Here is an 18,452-nt window from a genome sequence, read left to right on the forward strand (position 1 = left end):
GAAGGTGAGGAAGCAAAGTCTATCAGGTGTCGAAAACCAGTCCTAAAAATCAATAAATCTCCACTACAGTGAGTGGATCATCATTAAGGTAAAGTTCTGGTTCTGGATGAACGGTAAGATGCCAACAGAAATGCGTAACACACGACTTTGTGGCCGAAAACTGGGAACTACGAGCTAGAGCGCCTGACTGCACCTTGTGGATGGCTCTCTATAGGTGCCACTCAGCAACACCAGTACTGGTGGAGCAGTATGAAATGCAGAAGTTGTCTGCACACAGATAAGGTGAGACGGAAGGCCCTACAGCTGTTGCTAGACCATTAGTAGCCACTAAGAATAGAGATACAACCAATACAGAGACTTGCGAGACGCCATTCTCCTGGTTATTGTAGGAACTATGGGAGGCACCAACTTGTACACGGAAAGTACGGAGCAACAGGAAATTTTGGATAAAAATCGGGAGCGGGCCTCGGAGACCCCACTCGTATAATGTCGCCAGGTGGTGTCATATCCTTTTCATAAATCAAAAAAGACAGCAACCAGGTGTTGGCATCTGGAAAAGGCTGTTCAGATAACTGACTCAAGGGACACAAGATTATCGCTGGTAGAGCGACCCTGGCGGAAGCCGCCCTGACCTGGAGCCAATGAGCCACGTGACTCCAGGACCAAACCCAACTGCCGACACACCATAAATTCCAGCAGCTTACCAAGAATACTGGTGCTCAGCAAAGTGCTTGGCAATTGCTTTGGCATCGGTACATAACATGCCATTTACGTTAACACTAGGAACACCTGTTTGGGTCTGGTACCCAAAAACACATCTGATCTTTGCCCAGGCTTGGGAAAGTGATATATATGGCACACAACTGTCAACACATCTCACTCCCAACGCTCCTCCTTCTGATGTTTGAGAAGTTGGTGAACGCGGGCACAGAGCCGTTTAAAGGCTATGAGGTGCTCGAGGGAAGGGTGCCACTGTAATGCTCACCGACGCTCCTTAATTGTTTCATCAACTTCCAGCGACCACCATGGGACTGCCTTTCACTGGGAGGCACCCTAAAGAGCAAGGGATCGTGTTTTCTGCCACAGAAACAATTGTTGTAGTCACCTGATCAATCATCACATCAATGTTATGGAGTGGGAGACATTCAACAGTGACAGCAGAGGTGAAAGTTTCCCAGTCTGCCTTGTTTAAAGCCTATCTGGGCAGGCATCTGCGGGCAGTGACAGGAAGATGGGGAAATGGTCACTACCACACAGGTCATCACGTGCTCTCTGGTGGATAGATGGGAGAAGTCCTGGGCTGCAAACTGATAAATCAGTGGCCAAGTAACTACCATGAGCCATACTGAAATGTGTGGCGGCCCCAGTATTTAAGAGGCAGAGGTCGAACTGGGACAGTAAAGTTTCAACATCTCTGCCTCGGCCAGTAAGCACGGTGCCACCCCACAAGGGGATATGGGCGTTAAAATCTCCCTAAAGTTGGAAAGGTTTAGGGTGTTGATCAATCAGAGTCGCTAATTCCACTGGAGGATGACGTAATCGTGTGACTGGGAAGGCATGGAACATTCAATGTGGCAGTTTACACCTCAGGGTCACCTACTGCCACCGACTTATTGCCTGAGCAGTATATATCCATTGTGTCTGAGGGTCCGGAGAGATCCAAGTACTAAGCGGACGCCAGAATCTCCACCTCATCTGCAGATAAAGAGCTTGTAGGTAGCGGTGGTGTGGGTGCCAGTGCAACTGCCTTGGTCTTGGGGACCATGTTTTTGGATTTCTCTTGCTGCTCCCTGGGTTTCCCTGGCTGGGAGGACTTCACTGATTCAGTCTCTGGGACTGAGGATGACCGTGAAGCCATATGACCAGCTGCTTTTGGGCTCTTCAGTCACTGGCGAGTGTCATCTCTCCCACTAGCAGAAACCAGGGAAGAGAATGACTCAAGGGACGCATTTCTAGCGAGAGGAGCCAAAGAAGACTTATGCTTCTCCGACTCAGAAGTGGGGACTGATATCCCTGATAGTTGGGGGGGGGGGGGGGGGTGTCACTCCTGATGTAGCTGGTGCGGGAGCAACAGGGAGGGAAGTGCCACCCACCATCAAGGGGGCGGGTGTACGTCTTCTGGTTCTGAGAGGAGACAGCTTCCTCATGGAACCGAAGGGGCGACAACTGTTCTCGTAGCGGCAGCTTAAGAAATGGTCATAGCACAGGATGTAGGTGCTCAAATTTCCTCTTAGCCTCAGTGTAGGTCAGTTGGTCCACAATCTTATATTCCATGATTTTCCTCTCTTTCTGTAAAATCCTGCAGTCTAGTGAACATAACACAGGTGGGAGCTGGCGCACACGAAGTATTGGGATGTGATGGACGTCCACAATCTCGACATGTGAAGCTGTAAGTACAGCGGGAAGACACATGACCCAACTTCCAACACTTAAAGCACCGCATCGGGGGAGGTATCTATGACTTGACACCACAGCGGTAGACCATCACCTTGACCTTCTCGGACAATGTGTCACCCTCGAAGTCCAAGATGAAGGCACCAGTGGCAACCTGATTACCCCTCGGACCCCGATGGACACGCCGAATGAAATGAACACCTCACAGCTCTAAATTGGCGTGCAGCTCGGCCAAAAGAAGGTCCCTGTGGAATATAATACCCTGGACCATATTTAAGCTCTTATGGGGCGTGATTGTAACTTGTTACAAGCAAGTAATGCCCATGACTGGGCAGAGGATGGTGTTTTTATCAAGACTGACTCAGAGCGCATTTTGGACAAGCCCTCCACCTCCCAAAACTTGTCTTCTAAATGCTCCACAAAAAACTGAGGCTTCATGGACAGGAAAGATTCCCCATCAACTCTCGTACATATGAGGTACAGGATGAATAAGCTTCACTACCATCCTTAGCCTGGCGCTCCTCCCATGGTGTGGCCAGGGAGGTGAACGATTTTGGGTCATATTTCTTAGCATTGAAGTTAAGACTTGCCCACTTAGAGACTGCTGGCGCCGGATCACTAGCAAGAGATGACGTACTACACTTCACGGCGTGTCATCTGCCCTGATGCCACCCATTCCGAACAGGGGCCCTCTCCATGGGCACCACCCAGCCGTAGCAAAGGCCACCTAGCAAGATGGCCATTGCCGGGAGTCCCAATGCCCCAGGGTGACGGGCATCTATTCCATAGCATATGTGGGAGTCAACAGTGCAGGCATCAGCAGAGCGATCCCTGTGTAGTCAGGCAGCTACAACCAACAGGGTACATGGCAGCCTCACCGTAACGGACTGGCTAGCGTGCTGGATATGAGGTGCAAAGAATTCCATGCTCATCATCGGCGCAGAAAAGACACTGGATAGTAGGTGGAGGAAAACACACCCAGGAAGGTATCCTTGCACACGAGATGCGAGGATGAGCAGAACTACAATGCCTCAATGAGAAATCTGGGGTAAAGATCTCAATGCATGACGGACACTAAGCACTATGTAAGGCGCCCTTCCCCAATTGGCTCGTTCTTTGGGAAAATTTTGAAACATGGAGGTCAAACCCCACAGGGGACCATCACATAACGGCTGAAAGGTGTGAGACTCCTTTTAGTCACCTCGTATGATAGCCAGGAATACCTTGGACCTATTCTAACCTCAGGGCCCGTAGGGGGGCTGCGTATAAAAAAACTGCAACACTGTAGTGTTATCTTTGAACAGTACTGCAGAATGTGACGTAAGTGTTAAGGTTTCATATTTTACAGCTGTACTCAGTGGCAATTCTCTCAAGTGCCAATTTTTTGGGCTATTTTAATGTCTGGTCTGGTGCATTTGTTAAGGTAATCTTTAAAACTGGTCTTCCAGAATAAGTTTGTAGCCGATGTCGAATCACATTCTTTATTACTGCAATGCATCAGCTAAAGAGACAAAGGAATAATGCTGTAGCACCTATTTATTTTTCAACTGTTTTTCTAAAAAAAATCTTCATTTTATCTTCTTATATCCTCCAACAGACAGTTATGAATAGTTTTGTTCCATTCAACAATTTCAATTATGACCCTGTTCTGTTTTGATGAAAACTCTCCTCACTTCTTTAATAGTTACCTAACTCAATGGAGATTTCCAATAATGTGATGTTTTTGTATATACAAGTATCTATATATCTCCCTAACTATTTACTAAAGTCTTACAATTAACATATATGAATTCTGTTCTCACAAATTCATTCCTTTCCCAACCTTATATCTTTCTTTCTGTCTGTTACTTGTCAGTGATGATTTGCAATTTGAAATAAGTTTCGGACCATCCTGTAATACTTCTTTATTGTATGATAAAATCAGTTTCTTATTTAGGTGCCTGTGTTTGCCAATTCTATTTTTTTCTTCTAGAACAATTTCTATATCTAAATGGATACTCTGAAAATCACACTTAGGTGCCTGGAAGAATGTAATGTTCATTGAAACAGCTTCACAGTAATTTTCAATTATTTCAATCTCCAACAGCACACGGATAAAACGAATACCTGTATCTTTCTGTGTAAGCTCCGATTTCCCTTATTTTATTATGATGATCGCTTCTCCCTGTGTAGGTCGGCGTCAACAAAATATTTTCACATTCGGAAGAGAAAGATGATGACTGAAATTTCGTGAGAAGATTCGGCCTGAATGAAACATGATATAGACCCCAAATTATGTATCATGTCAGTGAGACTCTTGTCTGTTAACGTAAAACATGCTCTTCATTGGCAAATTCTGTGATCTTGGGAAAATAGCATCATTTCTGTTTTCACACCTTTTTTTTCCAATGAGGAATCATTCTTTAGTTTTTGTTCCGTTACTGTATTCGAAAACCCCTTTATTGTCTTGCAATGGGATCGGCTGTTATTTACCAGTTCCTGTAACTACATTATCAGAATTATAACATCTTGTTGCATTGACCTGAATTAATTCCCTAGAATGTCATTTATTCAGTCTTCAAACAAGTCCTATTGTTATGTTGAAGATTCCTTCCATATATGTAACATTAATTTTCTTCAAATACAATATAGCCTGCACATTAGTTTCCTCCTTGTTCAGTTCTTTTGTAATAAAAAAGATCTAATTTTAACTACATTCTGCTCTACTTTTCCCTCCATAATTATAACTATAATACATTCCTTTTGATATTATATTACTACTGTCTCAATTCAAGTAATACATCTTCAAATCCTAAAATTCTACAACTTACTGCGTAAAAAAAAGGGAACAATGTGAGTTTCTAGGAGTCAAGTTATTGTTTATTCAGCCAAACTTAAGAACAGTGAGGAGGGTGTGGTAATCGTTGGGTGTGCCTAACAGCTTCTACGTCACTACTGAAGTTTCAGTTTCAGTCTCCGAATCTTAATAAATTTTCATGGAAGGAGGGCCAACGACAAGCCTATCCAAGATACACTTTTCTACAATGGTTCCTAATGTTTGGTGAGAAATGTGAACAGCACTAAATCCTGTCTGGGCTGAGCTCACAGCAATCTCTATCAAAAACGAATTATTGTATATGTCACAGCATAGGATCGCTACTATCAATTTTCTTGTTCATCACATGATAGCATAGACCTCTGTTAATACTGTCACTTAGCAGTGTGTCAGCATATCATGCTTAAAATGTTGCAGACACTGACTCACCACACTATGATCTATATGGTTGATTAATGAGCAGTCCATCTATATTTATTCCTCACTAAGCAATGCTACAAACTGATTACCTTATGGGTAATTGGGGACTGAAGAGAAGGGCTCTACCAACTGTTCTTAGTATTAAATTTTTACAGCCAGAATCATGAAATATTTCAGAGGGCCCCCTCCCCAATACTGGAAATGGACTATAACATGATGAAGCGGTATCTGTGTTCCTGATTAGTAAGTGTTCAAAAATTTTACTTAATGTGTTACACGTGGCCAGTCATAACTGAAAAGTATTTGAAAGCACTCAAAACCTTTTAGGCACTAATGCCTTAATTTTTTTTGTACGTATATGGTGCTGTTACTTTTGAATAGTTTTTAGCATAATATATGGATGTGGAACAGATTTAACAGGAAATTATTAATAAAAGTAACTAAATTAAACCAAAGAAATTATTACCACCAACCTGCAAGAATATTTCCTTCTGTTGTTTCCTACATTGGACGAACTTTTCCTTTTACGAGTATTTCTATTTTTCCTTGGTGAAGTCTGTGTGCTAGTTGAAACATGTCTCGTATCATCCATCTTATCAGAAGCTTTATGATCACCATTAACCATTGTCTCTGGGTGAACAAATGTGTGTGTTTCAGTTTCATTAGCGACACTATTGGCACTGCTCTCTACAATGAGACTGTCTTTACATTTCGTAACAACATTATCTTTTACAGCATCACTAATGCCAACTTTTACAAAATCGCTAACCCTGTCTTTTACGGAATCACTGTTTTCCTCTTGTACATTAAACAGCTCATTTTCCATGAGATCCAGTTCTTTTGAAATTCGATCATTATCATCATCAATTTCCTCAACTTCACTTTTTATCTTTATAGTAAACACATTTGTCTCTTGCTTGATACCAACAACTGAAGCATCTCCATTACATCTAATATGAGTGCCTGGCTCACTCTTGATTTTATCATTTGGCAAAATAGCTTTTGTAGACAACTCATGGGTTGAAGAAGCTTCAATTTCTGTTTTCACTTTAATATCAGAAACTTCAGGTTTTCCCTTCAATTCAGTTCTGGAATGCTCTTGTACATCAGCTTCGTGCAGCTTTTGTTCTTCACTTTTCTTAGTCACCTCATCAGCATCAAAATTTTCTTTTTTAGCTTCTAGGCTTTCTCCCATGGTATCCAAGTCATCCTCAGCTAGAAGCCTCTCTTCCTCGGCTAATTCTTTATCCCGAGATTGTAGTTCTTCTGAGATTTCTTCCTCTTCCTCCATTAACTCAACCCAGCTTTTGCCTGTAATATATTCTTTGGCCATTTTTGGAGGTGAATGACTGTTTCTGAAAAGAAAGATAAATCAAAATTCTTCAAGCATAACACAATACTTTCATTACAGACTGAGCAGGTAGAATGATAAAGACTTTAAAAGTCCACAATGATCACAATAAATAAATCAGGAAAACTTATCTCCCAATGTATCTTAAAATGAAACAGAATTACAACTATTAACATGTAGGTGAGTGTTGTTATTTTAAAAAGTAACTTAAGTGGTAAATGAATATCAATTTTTTATTTAACTTCAGCAATCTCCCAGACCATGTGACAGATACTGTCAAAAGTACACTTAATGCCACAAAAAGAGGCCAGAGAATATTGCTGCCCCAATTGAAGTCCCGTCTAATACAGCAAAATTTACAATGGGGCACCAAGAAGAGGTATAATTCTTGAATATTACACGTAATTTGCCTGTCACTATTCTACAGATACTGAACTGAGGTGGCAAGTGTGTGTGGTAATTTGTCTGTTGCTCTCAACAGAATCCGTACCAGCCATGGGCTATGCATGGATGCCCTCTTTAAGTGGAAGAAGCTGCCTGATCCAGCTTGTGACTGCGGGGCTCCATACCAGACTGTTCACGACATTGTCAGTGAATGCAGGATTCGAGCCTATCACGGCGCCAAAGAGGACTTCCTGCTAGCAACTCCAGATGCAGTGTGCTGGATTGAAGGACTGGATATTCAGTTGTAAAGACAAACTTAAGTTTCTTGTGTGTCAGTATGTACATATGTATATGTAATTTCATGATATGTCTGTATTAGCCATACACTAAATAAATAATGTCTGTTGCTAGTGGCCCACAGCTGTATGTTCAACATCCAAGCTTTCGATAGTGCCATCTTGACTACAGATTACAGTACCTCTCATCCCTTTTTGTGTAGAAAGATAAACTTCCTTTTGATTACACAACTGCACATCTATGATGTTCTTACACATCTGCATCAAACACAACCACTGGATACGATGACACGCAATTAACATCTCACAGCATATATGGTGGTGATTATTTGGTTATACAGCAGTTATTTCAACTAATTTCCAAAATGAGTGGATCAGTATTAAACGTGAGCATAGATAGTGAGTCAAGTAAGACTCAACACCTCTTCCAGTTCACTAACAGTGCAAGATATCAAACCAAGGTTTTTTGGCAAATGATAGTATGCAGAAGGGCATGTAATTTTGTTGCTATTTAATCATTTAAACTCTTGAATCAACTGTGATATCAAAGTATAAAAACACACACACACAGATTATATATATATATATATTCCAAGACTTACTAAGCGGGAAAGCGCCGGTAGGTAGGCACAATAAATAAAACACACACACACACACACACACACACACACACACACACACACACACACAGAATTTCAAGCTTTCGCAACCTGCGGCTGCATCGTCAGGAAAGAGGGAAGGAAAAGGAAAGATGAAAGGATGTGGGTTTTAAGGGAGAGGGTAAGGAGTCATTCCAATCCCGGGAGCAGAAAGACTTACCTTAGGGGGAAAAAAAGGATAGGTATATACTCGCCCCCCCCCCCCCCCCCACACACACACATCCATACATACACAGACACAAGCAGACATATTTAAAGGCAAAGAGTCTTTGCCTTTAAATGTGTCTGCTTGTGTCTGTGTGTGTGTGTGTGTGTGTGTGTGTGTGTGTGTGTGTGTGTGTGCGCGCGCGAGTATATACCTATCCTTTTTTCCCCCTAAGGTAAGTCTTTCCGCTCCCAGGATTGGAATGACTCCTTACCCTCTCCCTTAAAACCCACATCCTTTTATCTTTCCTTTTCCTTCCCTCTTTCCTGACGATTCAGCCGCAGGTTGCGAAAGCTCGAAATTTTGTGTGTGTGTGTTTTATTTATTGTGCCTATCTACCGGCGCTTTCCCGCTTGGTCAGTCTTGGAATCCTTGTTTTTAATATATTTTTCCCATGTGGAAGTTTCTTTCAATCTCTTATAAAAGATGATCAAAGTGATTATAACTTGTTCGTGTTGATGTTTAACTTTCTGCAAAAATATCTAAGAAATGTACCAAAACTGAAAAGAATGGCAACAAACTGCACTCTAGCCCTATTTTTTTTATCCCACTGAAAATGAATGGGTCAAGATAAACAGATGGTGCAAGAATAATAACAAGACCCGATGACATAATCCTGAGAAGATCTATGGAATTTCATCCCAACTGCCCACCAAATAGCAAAAAAAGAGTGACTTTATTTCTGTGTCTCAGACTGTTTCACACATGATGCAAATGGACAGTGAAGTTGAAGACCGTTAAATGACTTATTAAGTACTGAATAATGACATGCTATTCCCATTTGCTTATTTATTCATCCAGGGATCATCTTACAATGATACTGGATTTGACACTGTAATACAATGAAAATTAATAACTGAAGAACATGCATACATACAGTATATATAAATATGCTTTGTAAAGATAGGGCAGATGGTCAGTCTTTATGATTCAACTGTCCTAGCATTTGTCTGGCATGATTTACGAAAACCACAGAAAGCCTAAATCAGGAAGGCCAGACAGTGCAAATGCCAACCTCACAAATGTGAAGTCATTGCTTCATTTGGTAGGAATCTACAGTACAATGTTCTTTGATTTACACACAACCTGCTCGAGATAACTTATAACATGAAACACAGTTTTGCTCTTCATTACCGAACACCCACGGGCGAGTCCTGAGACATGAACATGCTGCTACGCCACATGAACTAATTCTACTCTGCTTAGAAAAATTATTCCATCCCTCTGCACTTGTTCACGTCCTCCCCTCCATCCATCTGAATGTTTGAGTCAGCATTCCCCTGATGAGATAAACGGTGTCAGGAGAATTACAAGGAATTACTATCATGCACTATTGATCATGGCACATGATTTTCTTGTGAAAGCAGTAAACAGTGATCATAAAGCATAATGTGACAAGGTGTTGTAGTTATATCCTTTCATTACTAACAAATACTCTTGAGTCCTGTAAGTAATCTTTAACTTTGTAGTATGCATTATTTATGAAGAATATTTTAGCCGCCTTTTTAAACAAATGTATTCTAGTAACCTTTTTCATCTTCTTGGGCAGTTTACTGTAAGAAATTTTTGAGAACACTTCTTGTGGAGAACAACAGTCTGGCAAAAAGTAAATTAAAAATGAGGACAGTCTCGGCCACAAAAAACATTTACTTTGTGGTAACCAGCTTTGGTCAGTTTTTGAAATTCTTCAGACCTCATACCACGATGTTAGGCAGTGGCAGTGAGTGGAGCTGTTGTTATAACTTGACAAGAGTCAACTGATGTTTTTATTGCGCGTTTCTGTCATTAAAAAATGGTGTGTATGTTTTGTGCCTTCAGTGCCCGGAGGAGACTTTCACAACTTAGAACTGAGTGTATGTAGGAATATTGGCTATTACAAACTTATGATAGAATGCTAGGAGCAAAACACACTGATGACATTATTTTTGCCAGTACATTTGTTTGTTCATTAATTATTAACTGATAATATTCATCTTTAAAAACTTTATGTTTGCCACACAACCTAGAGGTTTATCATGTATGCCTATTGCAGTAGAACTGTTTTCCCTTTTCATGCCAAAGTGCATACGATTTGTTTTCTTAGTGTTCAAAGTTAATTTATTACATGCTGCCCATCATGAACATCCTTGAGGGTTTCATTTGCTTTTCCTCATGGGAGTTCTGGTATTTTATCAGTGACTATGATGTTACTGTCATCAGTAAAAAGAACTTTTCCCCTGTTTATTATAACTCCCTGAAAAGTCATTGACATATATTAAGAACGGAAGTAGACCCAATACACTATCCTGAGGGTAAAAAATATCTTCACAAAAATTGTGAGAACTTTTATCTGTTCTTTTCATACCTGCTGTAGATTAAATAAAACAGCACAATAACACCAAAATTATAACTATACCCATATTTTTACTAAACAGCCAAGTAACACCCTTCCACCCTCCTGGTCTAACGGCTGTTCTGTTTTCGACTTCAATTATTCCACTCGGCTCTGTAATCATACACATCAGATGATTACTTTTTAGAGCACTGCACTAAATCCTGTAAAATGATTATCCCTTACATACCATCATAACATTACACTACACATAGTAAATATTTCAGACTTTGAACAAATTTTCTCGTGTCAAAAAAGTGCTTCCATTAATGGATTAAATGGGTAGCAAATGTGAAAGGATATTCAGTTGCTTGGAATCAATAAAACTGTGAAAATGCAATATTAAGTTCCACCACTTACATGTTAAAAACATATACACTATGAGATAAACACAATTAGTTTAACATAGAAATCTAATTTAAAAACAAACATAAGAAGAACAGGAAAGGCAGCTACTGGGGTCACCCAAAGAGATGCACAAGAAAGGATGAAGTGCAAATAGAGAAAAATTAGCAATTATTTGCCAGATCATGGGGCACAAATATTAATGGGAAAGAATAACATCAGTCATGTCCCAATATGGTAAATACTGTATTAATGTGGCTGCTGTGGTCTAGAGTTCAAAGACTAGTTTGATGCAACTCTTCTTATGGGTCACGCGCAAGCCTTCCATCTCTGGTTAACAACTGCAACCTACTTCCACTTAAAACTGCTTACCGTAATCACCCTTTGACCTCTCCCCACAAATTTTACTCTGAACACTTCCCTCCATTACCAATACGATTCCATTGCACCTCAAGAGGTGTCCTATCAACGTACCCTTCTCTTAAGTCAATCTGTGCCATAAATTTCATTTTATCCCAATTTGATTTGATGCATCCTCATTCATTACTTGATCTAACCATCTCACCTTCAGCATTCTTCTGTAGTTCCACAAAGATTATATTCTCTACTTATCTGAAATGTCGTCCATGTTCCACTTCTGTACAAGGCCTTACTCCAGACAAATAACTTCAGAAAATGATTTCTAACCCCTAAATTTATATTAAATGTTTGAAATTCCTCTTTTTCAGAAGTGCTGTCACCTCTAGTTTGAGCATCATCAGTTACTTTGTCGTCCAAATAGCAAAACTCATCAATCACTTTCAGTGTCTCCCATTTCCTATTCTTAATTCCTTAACCAGTGCCAGATTTAATTCCACTACATTTCATTACTATTGTCGATGTTCATCTTGTAACCTCTTTTCAAGATAATTTCCATTCCATTCAACTGCTCTATTAAGTTTGTTGACTCTGACAATAACAATGTCCCTATATTTCAATTACCTTTCCTAATTTCTCGTCGTTTTTCTCCACAGCTTGTTCAATGTACAGATTGAACACTGGGTATAAGCAACAAAACTGTCACCCTTTCTTCTCAACTTCTGCTTCCCTTTTAAGTCTTTCGATTGTTATAACTGCAGTCTGGTTTCCGTAAAAGTTGTAAATAACCTTCCACTAAGCTACGTTGTCAGTTGTGAAAGATATATCAGTGTAGAAAGTTACTGTTCCACACACCTCTCTTTGGTGGGTAAAATCAAAGAATGGGAAGTCCTGATTGGAATATCAACAATTGCTAGTCACTATAAAAATGACACAATGAAAAGACTATTCATACTACACTTTCGGCCAATGCATTCCTCAGATAAGAAAGGAATCCCTATCTCCTGCCCCTCTGGCCAGGCTGCGAAATCTTGAGTGGGGCAGGGAAGGGGGAGAGATACCAGGGTACGGGTGGGGAGAAGAGCAACGTTTGGCAGAGAGTGCAGGAACTGGGAGGGAGGAGAAGCCTGCCAGGCGCAGTGTCGGCAGGTGTTGGGGGAGAAGGGCAGAGGGGGGAGGGAGCAGGGAAGGAGAGGAGCAGAGAGGGGAAAAGACTGGTGTGTGTGTGGCAGAGAGCAGTGCACAATGAGAGTGAAGGGATGTGAAATGGGAGGAGGTGAGAGAAAAGAGTGGGCAGAAAGTGTTGGGTGAAACGTGTGAGGAGTCAACAGTTTCCTGAGCACCAAGATAGGATTCCTTTATTTTCTGAGACTGATTATGGCCGAAAGTTCAGTTTGTAACAACTTTTTTGTTGTAACTTCCAGGAACTAAATGTGGCTACTTTTGAGGGTAAATATAATTATTAGTCAAGTACCACCAGAGCTGTGAAATACAACTGATAATCAAACCAATATTAATTTGGCTCTTCTCTAATAGCCTTGTCCTCCGAATATACTTACGAATAACTTCTGCACTGTCACATGTACAATGTATTCTTCAAAGTGAACTGTTTACAAACAAATTAGAAAATAGCAAAATGTAAAACTCCTTTATAAGAGAAATTTATAGAGTCTGGACAATTATTGGTAAATTTCTATACTGCCAGCAGTTTCAATTTTACTGAAAGGATTTTGTATAGGTAAACAATTAAGTACCCTGTCCTTTGCACATTATACTCGTGTACTGATGAGCCAAATATGATCTAAGACGAAAAAGCGATGCACCACAGAGGAATTATCTGAACAGGATGTAAATCTGTAGATGCGACATACACGTAAAGACAAACAACTGATTACCATTTCAGAAAAATTGGACGATTTATTCAAGAGAAAGTGCTTCACAAATCAAGCAAGTCAATAATGAGTTGGTCCACCTCTGGCCTTTATGCAAGCAGTATCCAGCTTCACACCGATTGAAAGAGTTGTTGGATGTCCTCCTGAGGGATAACATGCCAAATTCTGTCCAATTGGTGCGTCAGATCATCAAAACCCTAAGATAGTTGGAGGGACCTGCCCATAATGCTCTAAACATTCTCAGTTGGGGAGAGTACTGGCAATGTTGCTGGCTAAGGTGGGGTTTCACAAGCACAAAGACAAGCAATAAAAACCCTCACTATGTGCAGGTGGGCAAACATTTTGCAGAAATTAGAACTCGAAATTTCTTGGCAAGAAGGGCAACAAAATGGGTTGGTTGTATAAAGAGGGTGGGGGAAGGGACCAAACTGTGAAGTCATTGGTGCCTTGTTCCCAGTAAAGTAATCATACACGGGAAAAAAGAGAAAAAAAAGGATAATGGAAGAACCAGAAGAATGACACAAGGACAACCAACAATACCATGGACAAAACAGGAAAAGAAAACCACAGAGAGAAGCAAGAAACAGGTAGAAGAGTAAAACCAAGAGAGCAGATGACCATGGCTGGCCGACCACGAGAATAAAAAGGAAAAGCCATCCACTCTGCGACACATTAAAATATCCCCCCTAAAAGAATTAGAGATTCAACAGTGATAGCAGAGGTGAAAGTTTCCCAATTCACCTTCTTTAAACCCCGTCTGGGCAGGCATCCATGGGCCTGATGTCGGAGCTGTGCAGGAAGATGGGGAAGTGGTCACTACCACACAGGTCATCATATGCTCTCCAATGGATAGATGGGTGATGTCCTAGGTTACAAACTGATAAATCAATGGCCGAGTAACTAGTATGAACCACACTGAAATGTGTGGCAGTCCCAATACTTAAGAGGCAGAGGTCGACCTGAGACAGGAAAGTTTCAACATATCTGCCTCGGCCAGTAAGCACAATGCCACCCCACATGGGGTTATGTGCGTTAAAATATCCCAAAAGTTGGAAAGGTTTAGGGTGTTGATCAATCAGCGCAGTTAATTCATTCAGGGATACTGCACCATTTGGAGGAAGATACACACTGTACACAGTTATTTCCTGTGTCATCCTTATTCTGACAGACACAGCTTCAAGAGGAGTTGTAAGGGGTTCAGTTTCACTACAGACCGAGTTTAGGACATAGTAAGGAACCAGGTTTCCTGGACGGCAATGCAGAAAGCAGGGCAATGCAGAAAGCAGATGTAAAGCTTAACAGTTGCCTTAGCTCAGTCAGGCTAATTCCACTGGAGGATGACATCATCGTAAGTCTGGGAAGGCATGGAACATTCAATGAGGCAGTTTACACTTCGGGGTCACCTGCTGCCACCGACTTATTGCCTGAGCAGTCTATACCCATTGTCTGAGGGTCTGGTGAGCTCTAGGTCCTCAGCAGATGCCAGAATCTCCACCTCATCCACAGACGAAGAGCTTGTAGGTAGTAGTGGTGTGGGTGCCACTGCAATTCCCTTGGTCTTGGGGACTTTCTTTTTGGATTTCTCTTGCTGGTCCCTGGATTCCCCAGCTGGGAGGACTTTATTGATTCAGTCTCTGGGACTGAGGATGAGCGTGAAGCCCTTATGACCAGCTACTTTTGGGCTCTTCAGCCACTGGCGGAATGACTCAAGGAACCCCCTTCTAGCGAGAGGAGCCAAAGAAGACTTATGGTTCTCTGGCACAGAAGTGGGGACTGATATCCCCAATGGTTGGGGGGAGGGGGGGGGGGTGGTTATGTTCCTGAAGTAGATGGTTCGGGAGCAACAGGAAGGAAGTGTCCCCACCATCAAGGGGGCAGGTGTGGTCTGCTGGTTCTGAGAGGCGACAGGAATGCGAGGAACTCGTGGGGCGACAACTGTTCTCATAGCGGCAGCATAAGAGGTGGTCATAGCCACAGGATGTAGGTGCTCAAATTTCCTCTTAGCCTCAGTGCAGGTCAGTCGGTCCAGGGTCTTCTATTACATGATTTTTTCTCTGTTTCTGTGAAATCCTGCTTCTGGCAAGCAGGGTGAATGATGCTCTCCGCAGCTGGAACAGATGGGAGGCAGAGCACATGGAGTAGTATCGGGATGTGATGGACGTCCACAATCTCAACTTCGACGCTGGAAGTACAGCGGGAAGAGATATGGCTGAGCTTCCAGCACTTACAGCACCACATTGGTGTGTGTGTGTGTGTGTGTGTGTGTGTGTGTGTGTGTGTGTGTGTGTGTGTGTGTGTGTGTATATATATCACAGCAGTAGATCATCACCTTGACCTTCTCGGGCAATGTGCACCCTCGAAGGTGCAGGTGAAGGCACCAGTGGCAACCTGATTATCCCTCGGACCCCAATGGACGCGCCGGATGAAACGAACACCTCACCGTTCTAAATTGGCATGCAACTCGTTGTCAGACTGCAAAAGAATGCCCCTGTGGAATATAATACCCTAGACTATATTAAGCTCTTATGGAACGTGACGGTAACAGAAACATTCCCCAATGTGTCACAATGAGTAATGCCCGTGACTGGGCTGTTTTCATCAAGACTGACCCAGAGCGCCTTTTGGACGTGCCCTTCACCTCCCCAAACTTGTCTTCTAAATGCTCCACAAAAAACTGAGGCTTCATGGGCATGAAAGATTTCCCATCAACTCTCGTACATACGAAGTACTGGGGTGAATAAGCTTCACTGCCATCCTTAGCCTGGCGCTCCTCCCATTATGTGGCCAGGGAGGGGAATGATTTGGGGTCGTATTTCTTAGCACTGAATTTAGACTTTGCCCGCTTAGAGACTCTGGGTTTATAGGCGGATAAGGAAGAAATTTCCCGGGTTTCTCCCGAATTTCCCGGTTAAAAAAATACGCTCTCTCACGGGTGAAAATATGCTTTTTCCTTGTTAAGTGACAGTATACTTTCCCTTGGGATTGTAAAACTTATCAATCCTTCGAATGGTTAAGATTATGTCCAACGGCGTAGAGCCTCCCGCCACAAACACCAGGGAGGGAGGGGGGGGGGGGGGAAACAGTGTCGTTTTAGAAGGATCTTTGATTTGCAGCAACATGTACGCTGCATATGTAAAATTTTACTTAATGACATAAATGTCTGGTCTTCTGGGCTCTTCATTCTTCTAAGTGGCTGGCCCTCAGAGTGTTAAGCTTTAAATGGAAATCAAATGCACTGCGATTTAAGAAATTCAAAGCTCGTTCGCACACTTAATATAACTCATATGTGTAAAATGAAATGTACTTTGAAAGTAACACTTTTCAAACGACCAAGTGCAATATTTTCCTGCGACCTGTTAGAACTCATTTCCGCAGTTGTCAGAGAGCGCCAGAAGATGGCGTTAGTGGGCCTGTGCAGCCATGATGACATAGGTAGCCTTTATGTTCGTACGTAGATGGTATTAAGAGATCTTACATTATGTCATAAATGAAACAGGACATCAGAGGATACTCCAAGAGCATTGGAATTTCATAAACCATATTAAAATCCATAATTTGATTTAAAGAGCACATTTGTATGTCCAGATTTATAAAGAAGCAGGCACCAAGCAGATATTAAACTTTTCAGTGTGATTTTCGTAATGTAAATTTTCTTGAAGTACCAGTACCGTATTCTCTCATGTTAAGTTCCATGCCATACATTGCAAAAGATAACAACATGCACTTGAAATACCGCAAATATTTGACACTAGCCAATAGTGTTTCAAATTGGCTACCTCTGCAGAAAAGATTAACTGAAGCCAATTTTTTTTAGCAAATCGACAAAAGTGACTTCATTGTCCAGCAAGGCAATTAATACCAGACTGCCAAAAAAACCTGAAAATAAAATAAAATCAGAAAACTGATACTAATTACATATTTTAGCCTTCCATAATTATGTAATATTTTGATTCACTTTATAGCTCCCAGCGACAGAAATAAGCTTTGTTCTCGAGAGGTAGCAAAATTACTAAACATAAGCACAGTTCACGTGGAGACTACCCCTGTTCCCACTAGAACTCACTCTACTCTGCGCACGAATCTGGCACCTTGGGTGCACCAGAAAAATGTTTCTGCGTAGGATCTGGCTGCTTGTAGCTACTGCTGATACAGCTCATGTCTAATTACCTAGGATGCAGCTAACAGCCGCACTACAAGTAGCCAGAAGTGGGAGAGGTATTGCTCACACACGACTCAACTGTGAATGCGCGTAAGCCCACCGGCAACTGCTCAGACGAACCTAATGTTAACCGTTGTGACGTCACGCCCATCGAAAGCAGTTTGTTGTTATGAAGTATTGCATAGTCTTCACCCTAAAGCCTTCGACACATTTTGCTGTTGGCAGATGCTTGTGCACGCGCTGTGTATTGTTGCTGTAAATGACTCATTTCCTTTACAACTTAAATTTTATTTTATTTCGTTGTTTATGTTTTATTGCTGCAATATTACATTGCAGTAATGGGCTAAAGTAAAATTCTTTGTTAGATCTCAGTTCTTACCAGTCAAAACTACAAAAATTTAACTGGAAGCTAAAACAACGAAAAATTCCCCAAAAGTCTTAAAAATTCCAGGGTTTTTCCCCATTTTCTCTCGGGTGAAAACATTCCCCATTTGTCCCAGTTGTCCTGGAGTGTATACACCCTGAGACTGGTGGCGGCGGACCACCAGTAAGATATGATGCACTATGCTTCATGGCGTGTCATCTGCCCTGATGCCACCCACTCTGACAGGGACACCCCCACAGGTGACACCCAGACACAGCAAGCGTCACCTGGCGAGATGGCCATTGCCGGGAGTCCCGATGCCTCAGGGAGATGGGCATCTACTCCATGGAATACGTGGGGAGTTAATGGCACAGGCATCAGCAGAGTGAGCCCTTTGTTGTCAAGGGGCTACAACCAGCAGGGAACATGGCAGCCCCACA

General features: G+C 41.9%; 1 protein-coding gene across 2 annotated transcripts in view; it reads right to left on the minus strand.

The window, feature by feature from the left end:
• The window catches only part of LOC126267128 (uncharacterized), a 58,411-nt gene that overhangs the window by 34,396 nt on the left and 5,563 nt on the right, over nt 1-18,452 (minus strand). For both annotated transcript variants that reach the window (XR_007548961.1, XM_049972050.1), the window contains exon 2: nt 6,103-6,984. Coding sequence is in view for 1 of the 2 variants with exons in the window: in XM_049972050.1 (XP_049828007.1) it covers nt 6,103-6,962 (860 nt within the window). In the remaining variant the exon portion in view is untranslated. The remainder of the gene's footprint in view (nt 1-6,102; nt 6,985-18,452) is intronic.

The sequence above is a fragment of the Schistocerca gregaria genome, chromosome 4 (assembly GCF_023897955.1).
Source record: "Schistocerca gregaria isolate iqSchGreg1 chromosome 4, iqSchGreg1.2, whole genome shotgun sequence".
In the NCBI taxonomy this organism is placed as follows: Eukaryota; Metazoa; Arthropoda; class Insecta; order Orthoptera; family Acrididae; genus Schistocerca; species Schistocerca gregaria.